The following is a 15236-nucleotide window of genomic DNA, read 5'->3' as shown; positions in this document are numbered from 1 at the left end:
GAGTAAGGCAGAACAGCGTTTGCCGGGTGCAGCTAGTTGCTTATAAAAAAAATAAAACTGAACATAACATTGAAAGTAAGCAAAAGGCGGCCTTATGGCTAGGTAGCGATCTCTACCAGGCAACCCCTAATATAACAGGAAAAAAAGAATATATAAAATAGTGGGTGAGCAAGAATAAGGCAATTAAGAATTAATAATGAGTTGATCTAAAGCTTAGGCACTTTTATATAGTCTCTTTTTTCTTAGATAAATTAATTAACAAATCTCAATATTGATAATACTAATGAAATATGTAGGTACCTACAAGATGCATCACAATCTTTCACATATATGTACCTACATCTATTCACGCACACAAACGCCATACTCAATAGAAAGTACATTTCGTCTTTATTGACCCTTTAGTTTTCCCCAAAGCGTCATGTGACACTGTCTTCAGCCCATTTATGCTAATGCTGCATTGTGGCCGACTCTTCATTTGTTCATCTAAAAAGCACAAGCTATTGTCATTCTGCCCTTTGACTTCCATTGTGTGTTTTTTGTCACTACTGCGCCGGATTATTTTATTTCCGTTATGCTATAAGGCTTTGTTGTTCCATGTTTTATTTAATTGAATCCGTTTTTTGTTTGATGTAAATTTTGATTTCTGATCATCATCAAATGACAGCGTATTCTAATTCATTTAAATGTATACGAATATGTTTACGCTTATATTTATATGGGCTGTTTAGTGGCGCTGTATATCTCTTTTTCTAATGCATATTTGTGTTTTATTGGCAATTTCTATAAGATTTTTTTTCTTAGCACCTCTGTTATGGTTTGGTCACTCGATCTTTAAAAAAACTGTATTTGATCAGCTCTGGCTTTATTTACAAACATTAACTATATTTTGTAGATTTTTAGTTATTATTTTATTATAAAGAACAGTCTAGATAAACACCCATCCAGGAATAACGTTTATATACTAAAACAAACAAAGCCATCTTTTTTGCTTCCCCAATACATCCATATTGTCAGTACAACTATCAGAAACAATTTCCTAATATAATTCCCTCCTTCGAATTGTGCTTCGTCACGACCGGGACGCCATTCCGTATTGTAATTTAGATTGTCATTCAAATGCCTCTTGACGCGAGACCTTACACAGTGGCACTCGCTGTCTCGACACCTTCGTCGAGTACAATCTAGCTACTAAAGATTTGAAACAGTTTATGCTATTTTAAACTTTAACGCACCCGCAAATGGTAGGATTTTGAATGAACTCACTGTTGCGTACAGGAGGACATTGGTACTAAACTAGGCGTTTATATTTACAGCCTCTGTGTAATTTTTATCGTCTGAAAGGGATGTGCTTTTATACAAAATGTGCACTGTATGAGGAATGAGGCAATGTGTAAGTGAATTGGTGTAATCTAGAAACATCCTTTGAACAACAATTTTACGACATACTTATTCTAAATGCATATTATTTCCTTTTTATCTATAGTTTTACGTATACCCTCATTCGCATCAACATTGTAAAGCTACGATTAGCAACATTGTGTGCGCAACAAAAGAAATGATAAAGAAAATTAAAGGTTTCCGATAATATTTTACGAGTGTTGTGAGCGACAAAACGATGGCCGTAAAAATAAATATAGGCAGTGGAAATGGGTTTTACTTATAACCATTTAAGTAGACATTCGGCTGATACATTATGTCCGATCATAACGTATTTAGACTAATGCGTATTAGAAGTGTAATGAATGGTGATTGCGCGGTAAAATTTAATTAAAACCAGTAGACAATTTGATTCTTAGTAGAAGCAATACGTAATTACAGACCAAGAAACATTGTAGCCACAGACTCGTTTTGACGGTCAATTTTCTCCACAACCATAAAAAGCGTAAACATGACTACGTTAATAATAAATTACATACATCTCAACCGATACGATACAACCATTTGGAAACAAATGCTAATAATTACTTTCCAGATATTAAATGTGAGAAAGGGACGAATTCTTTAGTTGGTGCGCGAAATGAAACAATACTTATTATGGTTTAACATTGCTGAGAATTATTGCTAAATAAATCTGACGCTTCATTTGCATCTGACGTCCGCGTGTTGTGTTCCATCGGTATCATATTGCTTTTACCCTAGAGGATGTTACTGAATATAATCAGTATTACTTTTGAATCTGTACAATCATTAAGATTAAAATTTTCTCCATGTTCACATACAGTAACATAACGTTGAGTAGGTTTTGTTAGAACTTTGTATACGTTTATTGCCTTCGATAGTTGCCACCATCGTTTGGAGGATTCCATTGTTGCATTCATCGCAATGATCTGGCGTAGTTGCGTCGCCTTTCAGCCGCATCCGACATTGCCATTGTTGCGATTTTATTGCCGGTGTTACCGTCCCCGCGGTGATCGTAAATAACGCAACACCACTCGATACCATCCAGTATCTGCGCGCCTCAGATGAGATCTGCGACCGCAGAACGCGTATTATCGCGAACCGAAGCCACCGCAGCGACGATTTTCATTCGTTTCTAATAAATTGATACGAGGCGGTGGGACTCTGCGCGAGCCTCGCGATTGGCCGAGGGTTCCGCACTCAGGCCCCAGTTGTAAATCAACTTTACAACCTTTAATTACAGATATTTGCCGTCTCATGCGAACGTAAGGGATATCGGAGGGCCGCGCTCGCGAAAATATCGCATAATAATGGGTATTGACCTGTAATGGCTCGCCCGTAGGTACTGTGCCGCCTTTGTCTCGATTGTTGGAGCGAGAGAATATTCTTCTCTGAATGATTGCCAATTACATCGAATGGCCTCCTAAATTCCGAGCGATACAATGCTTAAATATGTTCTGCGGTTTGATTTGCCTCCGTATTGATTTATGCGTTATTCAATTTGTGAGGCGAGAGACGAGCGCGAAAAACTTCGTGGCCTGCAATATCGTGATATTCAAATTTGGCTTAAATCGTTCATTTAATCACGCGTCTTAAATTACTCCTTGCGATAAAACTGTCAGTTTTGAGAGTGAGTCTAATAAGAAAGTGTTATTGTGCGTCCGCGCAGTTCCCCACAATGTTGCACCGGATAGGGCGGCCGCCATTTTAATGTCTCTCAGACGGAATTACGCTGGATTGTTCTCAGCTTTACTGCCCCTCATGATTGATCGTTGTATCCTCGGCCTTATGTCATTCTCGCGCCGTATCTCTCGGAATTTGTACTAAGCAATAAATACATATTGAGTTATGGTAACTTCGCGAGATTACGGCTGCTGCTCTCGCGTATGAATCAGATCCATCAAATGTTAATAAGCTTAAATTTATTGGGAGAGCGTAAATCACTCTAAATACAGATCCTATTTTGGATGCTAATAGAGGTTGAGCACCTATAGATAACTGTCTGGTACGATTATTATATAAGAAAAAAATACTGGAAAACCTAGGTAATAGAAAACTTTTTATATATTCTAATGGCTTTACGTAGTTTTTCTATAATATCCAGCACTAGATTCACTTGTGGATAAGATATCGTCATAACAACAGGCTACTACAGTTTGTCGGTTATTTCATTATACAGCTTGGTGTGAAATTAACACTATCCCGATCGTATTTCTAAATTAAAAGCGCTTCGTCTCAATAAATTCTTCCGTCCATAAACACTTAACGACTCCCTAAACAGGGGTTAGCTGTGTTTAACTACCAACATGTGTACGATTCGGAATTTACATTTGAAATTCGCTTGATAATATTATATTGCTGATGCAATCTAGATTAATTATCAGTTACAGTGTGTGTAATTTGGTAATCGTTTAAGCAATTTATTTATTTTATTTTATTTTTAATGCTTTATTGCACAAACTTAAGAAACAACAAGAATACAATAAAGAGAAAAAATAATAATTTGTAGAAGAGGCGGCCTTATTGCTTAACAGCAATCTCTGCCAGGCAAGCTGCTAGGAAAGGAAATGAACTAAGTTCTGGCAATGTTTGTTAACGGGGAGAAATAACTTTCTATATAAATAAAGCATTCTAATATAACAAGTTAATTTATTAAGGAAAATATCGATTACATCCTTAAGTATTATACGCTGAGGTTTTTGTACTGAGTCTTGTGGTGTTCAATTAATGTAATCAAATATATCAAATATTTCTCGAAACTTAAAGTATCTCGCAATTATACTTATTGTATCAATTTATATAAAACGTGTTATAAATAAGTACCAAAACATTAATTTTTCGATATCATTAAACACCTATATGTGTTCCTTTGTTTAGCCAGCCATTTAAATGCACATCGAAAGCAGGTGGTTCGTTGCAATATAAACATAGTCGAGCAATTGATTGATAGCGGCGTGGATCGAGTGGGGCGGCGCAATCAAACGCGTATCAAGCCAATGGGAGGCCGGCCTCGCCTCACCGCGCCAGCTGATTGGTCGCTGCAGGGGAACGGGCATCAAGGGCTCTTGATAAGTGCGTCAATTGGATTCGATCGATTATCGCCCGTGCCGGCACCACTCCACAATCTGATAGGCTTACACTCTCCATCAAAACAAACACGACTCATCGTATGACCTCTCAGCATGAAGACCTCAAAGAAATGGACCTAAGCTGACGATAAAATATCCGATGCAGAGTTGCATTTAGAAGAGATTAGCCGGCTAATCGGCTGTTATTTACAGTCCTTTATCAACACTCGGGGGCGTTCGACCTGACGATTTACGAGAGACCGTTTCGAGTACAAAAGAGTTAGCATTTCTAAGCGACATCGAGTGCCAATAAATATCGAGTGAGGTGCGAATAATCGACTAAAATGCAACACTGTTACTATTGCGGTGCCGGCTTGAATTATACATTCCATATGCACATACCATAAAACGTGTTCATAAAGTGAAATTCATAATACAAATTTAGCGTAAGGTTTCGTAGGAAAAGCAATAATTTGTCACAATTGGGTACGATTAGATTGGCTCTGTCGGCGATTTGACATACATCGTAAATTACGGTGTAACCGTCCATATTGAGAAGCGGTGAGCGCTGTGTACGCGCCGCTTTATAGATGTGTTCTGTATTTGGTCGGTTAGTGCAAATGGCGTGTGCATGTAGCGCGGCGCACGCGCATCGAATCGCGCGTTTTCCGCCAGCGCGGGGAAGGCGTTTTGTGGAAATAGTTATTGGGGTGATTGCTTTCATAAACAATAGCTTTTGTCCACAATTCTTGTAACTGGCTTGTTATTTATTCGGATAACGGGGCTCTTAGCGGCGTCTGATAACGAGGTGCGTTTATGTAATTGTCTTGGATGTTAGACTATCGGTGAATGGATGGTCGTGTATGGTATTTGCAACGTTCGATTGTAACCGATCATTACACCGTGTTGATGTTGAAAATTCAAATTGGATACACGGAATATATCGAGAAATTCGTGATCCACTGTTAAATGATGTCAATTAGAGTTGAAGAAAGCATTTAAACACTACATAGTATAAAACAAAGTCGCTTTCCGTGTCCCTATGTATGCTTAAATATTTTAAACTACTCAACGGATTTTGATGCAGTTTTTTTAATAGATAGAGTGATTCAAGAGGACGGTTTATATGTATAATAACATCTATTAAACTACTCCGAAATTCACGCAAGCGAATCCACGGACAAAAGCTAGTTTAATATAAGTTATAACGTTACTACAGCTCCTATACTAAAACAACGATTCTCCTTTCAAAATGTGTAATTAGTTATTTTAGTAATTGGAAATTAAAAACTTTTTAACGGATTTTAAACGCGATTTATTATTAACCCGACGTTTCGAACACTTTACAGCGAGCGTGGTCGGGGAGACTCCCCGTGACCACGCTCCGTCCGTCCATTAAAAAGTTTTTAATTTCTTAAAATTACCTTATTATTTAAAGCAAGAACTGTCTATTGACGACAAAGCAACATGAATAAATCGTACAAATACACCCAATATAATAAATAGCACTAAATTGCACACAGATGTGCCAGGCGCCAGCTACGGTATAGCAAAAACGGCGATGTTATATTGATGAGCGAAACATTAGCGAATACTTAAACGACTATTTGTCAATCAGCCTTCCCGTTCGCACTTAATCATCCCCCGGTTATCCGGGGTGGGTATCCGTCACCCCGGAGATTAATTACTCCGCTTATGTACTCTGGAATGGTGTGGAATTGGGTTTATTGAAATTCTGCTCATCAATTTTGTAGCGATGTCAACTATTTCGGTATCGAAACGGTTGATGGATTGTTGTGCTCGTTATTTTAGGTTGATTACTGTTATAGATGTTTGGTGTTTATCTATGTATGCGTGTATCAATTATGAAAGACTAGCTGCGCCCCGCGGTTTCACCCGCGTAAGTCCGTATTCCGTAGGGATAACGGGATAAAAAGTTGCCTATATCTTATTCCAGTGGTCCAGCTGTCTACGTACCAAATTTCATTGCAATTGGTTCAGTAGCTTTCGGGAAAGGGCAACAAACACACATTTTTACAAACGTATGGTGTAAGCATTTTCGAGAAATTTATCGAAATCTGCTTTCAACTGGTCCTTTTTAATCTTAATTTTCTGACAAATTAACAGAACACCATTGTACGTAATTTGTCAAACATATCATTATGTGTTTTATGTACTTCACACTTTTTTAACATTGTTGCATAGAAAACATTACATTTTAATATCAGCAAGCGTAAAATGATATTTTCAGAGCAAAAGATGTTCTTGAAGACAATATAGACGGAAGGTTCTAGATAAACTGGTTATGAGCTCATATCTTTTGATGTGTTGAGGTGATGTGGATCGCTGGGTTTCATTGGTTTTGTTCATAGTGTAATAATATTCGAAATAAACTTGCTATTCTCAGTTCTCATCTTACAATTTTTATCGGTCCTCATGCGAATTATATTAGTATTTTCAATTATTACCGAATGTTATATACTTATCTAGCTGTAAACTAAACTTAGTGTCTTTAGTGTGTGTGTAGATACATAACAGTGCTAGGAAAGAAAAGGAAAAATTAAAAAATTTATTTGTTTGTTTCAAAAATTTTTTACACAATATAGATAACATATATTGTATTGAACCCGCATAAGGAAAAGAAACCCACATAGTGTCCGTTTTCTAGAGATTTTCAGAATAAAAATAATCCTACATCTTTTCTCCGATCTCAATCTATTTCTTATCCAACAAATTTCATACAAACCGGCCCAGTAGTGCCTGAGATTAGTGCATCCAAGTAAAAAAAAAAAGTTTAGCTTCATGTATCTTTTAGTAATAAATAAGTAGGTAGATATAGTTTCATATCTTTACAAAGATACGAAAGAACATAGTAGTCAATAGTCAATATACCTAACTAAATAGGTAACGATTGGATTATAAAGAAAAGACGAGGATAATCATAACAAATGTCCAATGCATGAATTACACGAGAATAGTGCTTTATTAGATAAAACAATTAGCATGCGGAAGAGTTATATTTAACCGCATTGAACAGTGTTGTAACGTGCAGCGCGTAAACATGTAATAAAGAAACACGGAGATATGTGGGCCATACTTCGTCAGTTCATTACGTTTACCGCCGAATTACAATAAATCACTTGCAAACAATCCGCCATAATGTTCCGCTTCCGCGGGCCACACTAGGCGAGGTGTTGCCAGCGTTCAGCCGCCAATTATTGCGTTCGTTTTATTTAGGTGCCAAACTTGCTTGAGGTTTATATTTTATTGTAATTAATTCGTTATTATAATGTAATATGATACATAAATAAAAGATAAAAGTATATTTACTGAAGAGTAGTGTATTAATTTTGATGGTAAATTGGTATTTAAAATGATAAATGATTATGAACGATAAGGACGTGAAGACTATTTAAGAATTGTTAACTCCACTTTCAAATATTCAAAATAAACTTTTTGAACTGTATTTCATTGAATATTATATATAGATAGTATATATGAGATTTTCGTATCTAGAAACACCGGTCATAAGTCTAATTCTAGCTTAGCGACGCACCATAAAGTTGCGATCGGACGCGCTCACACGTAAATCACCGGTCGCGATCCGTCCCGATGTGCCCTCGCCTTTATGACGCGTAAAAGGTTTTACAGCTCTCCGCGTAAAGCTTATTTGAATTGACTTTTTATTGATTTACATTTGGATTATTTTCTTCACCTTATTATTTGATGGGATTGCCAAAAGTATTAAAGTATTTCTTTAGTGATCGATGCATTTAAAATACGTTGATTAAGCTGTTGTGAGTACGGTTTCCCTACAGATACAATAGGTCTTATGCAAAGGTCTGGTGAACGAGTTTTTTTTTTTTTAACTCGTCTTAAGTAGATAGCATTCATCCTTATCTTTTATTTTTAAGCAAACCGCTGAAAAGATAGATGTATAAGCACATGTAAAAACGATAGTTTTGATATTGTCGTAAAAAAGATAATAATTTTAGTACCTTAAATCTTTTTAAACTTCTTAACGAGTGTAGTTTAATCTATAGTCTATAAAAATCTAAACAAACATATCCATTGTTGCAGGAACACCAATCAACCGACTGCCAATAATGGCCAAGTCAGTGTTGGACCTGTACGAGCTGTACAACCTGGTGATAGCGCGAGGCGGCCTGGTGGAGGTGATCAATAAGAAGCTGTGGCAGGAGATCATCAAGGGACTACGGCTGCCGTCGTCCATCACCTCTGCGGCCTTCACTTTACGGACCCAGTATGTATCTCTGTCACAATACGGTTACCGATTATTCTGGGGGGAGGTTCTATTCCAAATTTAAAAACTGGCCGAATGACAATAATTTTCCACCAAACACAAGAATCGGTGGAAAACACACGGAGTTATCGAATAGAAATAACACCGCTTAACTTACGCACAAAAACTACCCATATTCCCTATAAAAGTAGATACCTAATAGGACAGAAATTACGAATGTTTTGGAAATTTTAGAAAGTATTACAAATAAAATATCTTTATTACTATAACATACACATATTAATAACAAATATTACACAATTATTTCAGTATCTTAAAGTTTAACGCTAAAATAAAAACACAAATTCATTATGAAGCCACAAGACAGTATTGCCATAGTCAGTTAAAGCCAAGTGCCACTGGAGGCAGTAACATAAAGGCAGAGGTAGAAAGCCGTTGTGTCATCGGGCCCTTAACTAAATTGGAAAACAGATTAACTTATCATTAAAGCTAATGATTATGGAGAGAATGTGTATTCTATTATCTAATTACGCCTTGGCTTGTATTCTGAGAGACAATTAAAATATATTACGATTTTAATAGGAATTAGAAATAGAAAATGAAAATGGTAGTGTTTGCTACATTTCCTAAAATCAAAGCACTCCAAAGACAAGTATTTCAAAGCAAATAGAACTCAACGAACAAAACGTTGACCCCGAACGCAGTGCGGTCCAGGGCTTCAGGAGCTCGCTCCATATTCGACACCGCTCCATTCAGGTTCTCACGAGGCGAGACAAAGCCGCACAATGCCCGTACGTGAGCCGGCGACAATATGACAACTACATAATTAATAACCTCACTCATCTCAGCAGATATAATTTTCCCATTTATCTCGCGGGTTCCTTCACCTCAGCTATTGTCGGTCTCTATAAAGGTGTTCCAATTCAGAGTATGCACCGTTACGCACGACGACGCTTCGCATCATGATTACTAATTACTATGTGTAATTGTATGGTAAAATTGGGGTTTGTGAATTCATTAGTGTTTAGCTGTGCTAGATCTTGACGCCTTTGTGCATTATCACTGGTGTGTTGTACATTTAAATTAGTTATTTCACCACTTTGGCAGGATTTTTATGATTTAGTAGGTAGAATGATGAGAAGAGTTGATTTTTATATAACGGAACGACGTATAGAATTTCAAATCAATTCAATTAAAGATGTTGCACGAAGAATATTAATTTGAAACGAAATAGTCGAGAACGCATCTATTTTCGGTACAGATCGATTGTGAAATCCGTTGTCACCGTCGCACATAAAACTAGACAACCACTTACAAATGTCGCATTTAAATTTTCTATTTGATAGCTTATGAAAAGGTAGCCGACTTAACGAATGTCGGCCCGTTCAAAGTGGCTTTATTGTCGTTTTAAATATGCGATCACTTAATATGACTTATGACGTACTATAGTTGACAATATGCTCGAATAAAATTGACTTGTGCTTGAATAGGATTACGATGTTGTGCCGTGTTCTGCCCGTGAATGATAGGCGTTTGATGAAGGGGAATTATGATTTATAGGCGTGTCTTGACGGATGACACGATTAATAGGGTTTTTTGAGTATTCGAGCCACGTTTTACGTGGATAGTAGTTGAACAATACGATTTACAATACATATCAAGACACGAGTGCCGTCTTTCTTTCTGGAATAATTGTTTTTATACGAAGTCTTAACCTTAAATATTTTCGTTTCTTTTGTAGGCAACTATCGAATCAACCCAATCTAAATGTGCCAATACTGCTAATAATATTTATTTTTATAAATACGATTAAACGTATCTCAATTATTTACAGATACATGAAGTACTTATATGACTACGAGTGCGAGAAGAAGAATCTGTCAACCAGAAGTGAGTTGGACGCGGCCATAGAGGGCAACAAGCGGGAGGGGCGCCGCGCCTCCGGCCAGTATGACGCCCAGGCGGCATTGTCTATGGTAAGACATTATAAAAATCTTCTATTTCTTAATTTCTAATACCCAAGAAAGTTCAAACAGATTTAAATACGGATATTGTTTTAATCGATTGGTATTAGATCATTATTATTGCTTTCTTGCCAAATATTAATCTATAACAATTCTACACACCTACACGTAACGTAATCTACTCTAATATATAGAAAAGAGTATTGTATTTTTGATTATTTGTAAAGCTCTCACGCAAAAACCACCGGACCGATTTAAAAAACTCTTTCACTATTATAAAGCTGTGACTTCACAGAGTGACCTAGGCTATATATGTACCACGGACGAAGCCGGGCGAGGAGCCAGTATTGCAATAACCGCCGCGTGTGTATTCCAGCCGTCATTAAACCGCGGCGTGCCGGCGTCCCTCGCGCAGCTGTCGCACATGCAGCCCCTCTCCCTCTCCCTGGGGGGCGTGCCGCGCTTGCCGCCGCTGCCGCACGCGCCGCACGTGCAGCACGACATCGAGTACCGAGTCCGAGAGTATATGAAGATGATACAGCAACAACGCGAGCTTATAAGGAATGGTAAGTGTTCAGAGTCGGAGCGTAGTTTAGCAGTACATAATGTAATAAAATTTTGCATATTAGTAATGGTATATGTAAATTGGTTTATCGCGCTTTCACAACCAAAGTGCAATGTATTGAAATTTATTAAATAATTGAGTGTAAAATATATTGAATAAAAATAAGGTAAAGATTTTCTTTTTGAGGACATTAAATCGTCATTTTTCCCTGCTCGATATTTATTTACTGTCTAACTAATGACAATAGTTAAGGCTGACATAAAAAAATCCTTTCTTGAATTTATACCGTTATAGAATAAACATTTAGACTTAGAAAATAACAGTTGCCATTTTCTAACCGAACTTCTTATGACCAGGTTCAGAGTCTCCCCCCGGCGCCCCGATGGTCTCGCCCCGCGACGCGGCGCTGTCCGCCATCGACGTGTCGCGCTTGACCCTCTGGTCTCTGTACAACAACAACAACAACAGCCCACAACCTGACCTCGAACCGCAACGGTATGTATCTCGGTGTGTTTTTCCTTATTTTATTAATTTTTGTTTTTGTTTATAAATTCGGAAAGTTATTTCTAAGTTTCTATCTTTAACTATAGACACAAAACTAATGGAAAACTAAACATGGAATCAAAAGATTAGTATGCATGCATGGGAATAGAGAGGTTCATAAATATCCTTTAATAGTGATCACAATTTTTGCAAATACGTAGTTGAGTACTCTTTTAATGAGCAACTCCACCATATTTTTAAGTAGTATTTCCTAGGAATAACTAAAAGGTGATGACAGTGAAAAACCAAAACAAATCAAAAGTATATATTCAATGTAATTATCTCCATACTAAACCTAGCACTTCACGCAGCAATACACATTACAGAGAGGCGCTGAACCTGAGCGAGAGCCCGAACTCGACTAACGGCGTGAAGCGCGAGGCGTGCCGCTCGCCCCCCCCGCCGGCCAAGCGCCGCACGCCGCGCCCCCCCTCGCCCCGCTCGCCCCGCTCCGCGCTCTCGCCCCGCTCCCCGCGCTCCCCGCGCTCGCCCCGCTCCCCCCGCTCGCCCGCGCGCGACGACAAGCACGCGCACCTCAACGGTGCGGCGAACGGCGTGAGCGGCGCCGCGTTTAAGATCACTACGAGAGGTAAGATAGACAAGACTTTTCAAAAAATTTGAATAAAAACTCTTTTTTTAAAACACTTCATGACATCCTACTGGATAGAATAAAAAAAAAAGCAAAGCAACTCCAAAATCTGTCAAGATCAACCGCTCCGCTTAAGGCTCAATTTATCTCTCGGCTCAATAAAATCTCCGAACATATTTTTTTAAGAATCTTAATCAACTTAATATTTATTTGCAGGTGACGCAAGCACTGGCGACCAGAAACTGGTAGTATCCATAGAGCTCAACGGTGTCACATACGAAGGAGTACTATTCCCGTCGCAAAACGGGAACGGCCAGAGCAACCATCGGCAAATGGTCTCTTAAATTTACCAGACAAATTTTATAAAATAGGACATGCTATTTTACGCTTTACGTCCCATAGCACTAGATACGATATCGCTGTGGCATAACCATACCTCTTTACATCCACTATTTAGAATAATCCCAGTAAGATCGTCGAATTTTTAGGGAATCACCTGCATGTAATCCCGCAGGCGACTGCTATCTCACTCGTTCTGGATGTATCCCGAAAAATAACTGAGTTGTGGGACAAAGACGATAATATTTGAGATAATTCGTTTGCAGATTACATAGTTACAACAAATTGCACCTACGATCTCCGTGCACGGTTTAACATAGATATTCAGTCTTATATCTTATATTATCTGTAATATGCGTTGAAATAGAATAGGTAAAGGTTAGGTTGTTTACGGTAACATAACCTAACCTATTAGGACTTTAAAATACTTATAGTGTTAGAATTACTAGGTTTGTGTTTGGGACTAAAAGCGTCAGTGAAACTCAATAGTTTGAGTTGAATTATATTTTACAAAACAAGATTTTGTTTGAATATTTATAGTTTGCTTATCGTTGTCACTGCCCAGATGTCATCTGTAGAAAATCATTTGATTCATTGAGTTTGTTTCTAAACTTTTCACGATTGAATAATGACAATTGTAAATAGCCAGTTGTGTTGTTTATGTTATGTCCGATGAGTGGTAACGATGTATGTGCTCGGTTTTTATATGTTTTTATGTAAATTTTTGTAAATATTGTCGTGTAAAGTTGAGTAGTCGGATTTTCTACACCGCATTGTATGTTTGTGATTGTTAGCTATGATAGGTGTACATTTCGAATATTATTGATATCAGTATTGTGTTAGTTTTTAATTATTTATAAATTATGATTGCATTTTTCTGTTCGCTGTGAAACTATCAAATTCTCTAAAACAATTTTTGTGTTTATTCAGATATAGCAATTGTTTTAGGGGATTTGTTATTTGGATTTATAACAGTAATAAGAAATAGAACAGAAAATGCTTACATCATTATGATAGTGAAAATAAAGAAAATCTATAAAAAGTTTTATTTTAATGATCTGTGCGCATCTCGAATATATTATTTTAATGACATTATGAAACTCAATTTTAGTGAAATAATGAAATTATTTGAAATTGGAACTCGAACATTAAATTTGAAATATTCCAAGTGAAAGGCACAAGATAAATTAAAAGTAATTTAATAATTTTTAAGGTTTTTAATAATAATGGCATAATATAATAACTTTTAAATGTCTCTTAGCACTACTTAAATTAGTTTAACGGGTTTCGCCTGTTAGTAATTATATGCCATTCTATAGTGTAGACTAGACGTTTAATAAACTAGCATATTATGGGTTAAAAACGAAGCAAATAAGATTATTACAAATTTTTAATTGATTCGAATTTTGTGCAGATTTTTTCGAAAATCTCGCATTTTTAAATTATTCATCGTGTGCAATAAGCGATATCAAAAATAATAAAGCATGAATTATATAAAACTGTAGGCGTGTAGCGTAGAAATAGGGAATTTAGTAGTAATATTGTAAAATATGAGATGCTTGTAAATGACTGATTTAATAATTTACAAATAGTAATTTAATTTTTAATTGTTATATTCGATAAATGTTTTTAGAATTGAATAATCAAGCTAAATAGGCGTAGTTATTAGTACATTCCTGATGTACAATAATCTTAAGAGCATTAATAATGAAACGCTGGCCTACGGACGCAGGTATTCAGCTAATATTTACCATTTTCGTGTTACACCAAAAAAAATTGATGTATTCAATTAATATACATGAATAAATAATTATTATGACAAACATGATTTTTATTTTATCTCACTTTATTGGATGTTTCACCCTGAATGATTTTGATATGGGATCTTTGAATATTATTTCTGCTTATATTCGAAAATAACTGTGTCTGCCTGTTTGTTAGTCTGTCTCTCCTTCATGCTTTGTTACAAAGATAGTTTTTGACCCGAAAAAGGACGTTACATTATTTTATCCAGAAAATCCCACGTGAAGGGAAACTGGCAGGGAATACCCTCGACTTTCTTTTCCGTTCTTTGTTCCTTGGCTTCCGATCTTTTCCTTTGACATTACTGGAAAGCCGCCGTTAGAAAGCCAGTATCAAATAAGTTAACCCGGTAAACGTTCTGCCAGGACCCTTTGTCACTTTATCCCTAGATCAATAAAATTTTACGACCTATTGATTCCTTTCATTAAGAATCGTCTGTTATATTAAATACATATATACTTTTCGAAAATTACTACTTTAAAAGAACTAAAGGAATTTGCTCCAAAAGGTAAACGGTAAAAATATTTACCGTTTTACTTTATTTCCCAACCTTTTTTATTCGCTTGCGATTATTGCGAAATATTTAACCGATCATGAGCGGTGCCATAGGTTTATTGTGCCATCTATCGTTAACGATAAGAAATAAAAGTAAATATTTATAACAGCGACATCTATATGCAGTAGCAAGTAATCTGTAGAA

At 36.7% G+C, this 15236-nt stretch overlaps 1 protein-coding gene across 3 annotated transcripts in view; it reads left to right on the top strand.

Moving 5' to 3' along the window:
* LOC119832080 (protein dead ringer) overlaps positions 1 to 13866 on the top strand; it is a 98658-nt gene extending 84792 nt beyond the window's left edge. For 2 of the 3 annotated variants that reach the window (XM_038355690.1, XM_038355692.1), the window contains 6 exons: positions 8550 to 8733; positions 10568 to 10709; positions 11074 to 11263; positions 11619 to 11757; positions 12117 to 12394; positions 12611 to 13866. In XM_038355690.1, coding sequence (XP_038211618.1) covers positions 8550 to 8733; positions 10568 to 10709; positions 11074 to 11263; positions 11619 to 11757; positions 12117 to 12394; positions 12611 to 12738 — 1061 coding nt within the window. In that variant the 3' untranslated portion in view covers positions 12739 to 13866. The remainder of the gene's footprint in view (positions 1 to 8549; positions 8734 to 10567; positions 10710 to 11073; positions 11264 to 11618; positions 11758 to 12116; positions 12395 to 12610) is intronic. The other variant, XM_038355691.1, reaches the window with a different exon arrangement.
* The last annotated feature ends 1370 nt before the right edge of the window (positions 13867 to 15236 follow it).

Source organism: Zerene cesonia, chromosome 14 (genome assembly GCF_012273895.1).
Source record: "Zerene cesonia ecotype Mississippi chromosome 14, Zerene_cesonia_1.1, whole genome shotgun sequence".
Lineage (NCBI taxonomy): Eukaryota > Metazoa > Arthropoda > Insecta > Lepidoptera > Pieridae > Zerene > Zerene cesonia.
This window is presented reverse-complemented; position numbering and strand designations above follow the sequence as displayed.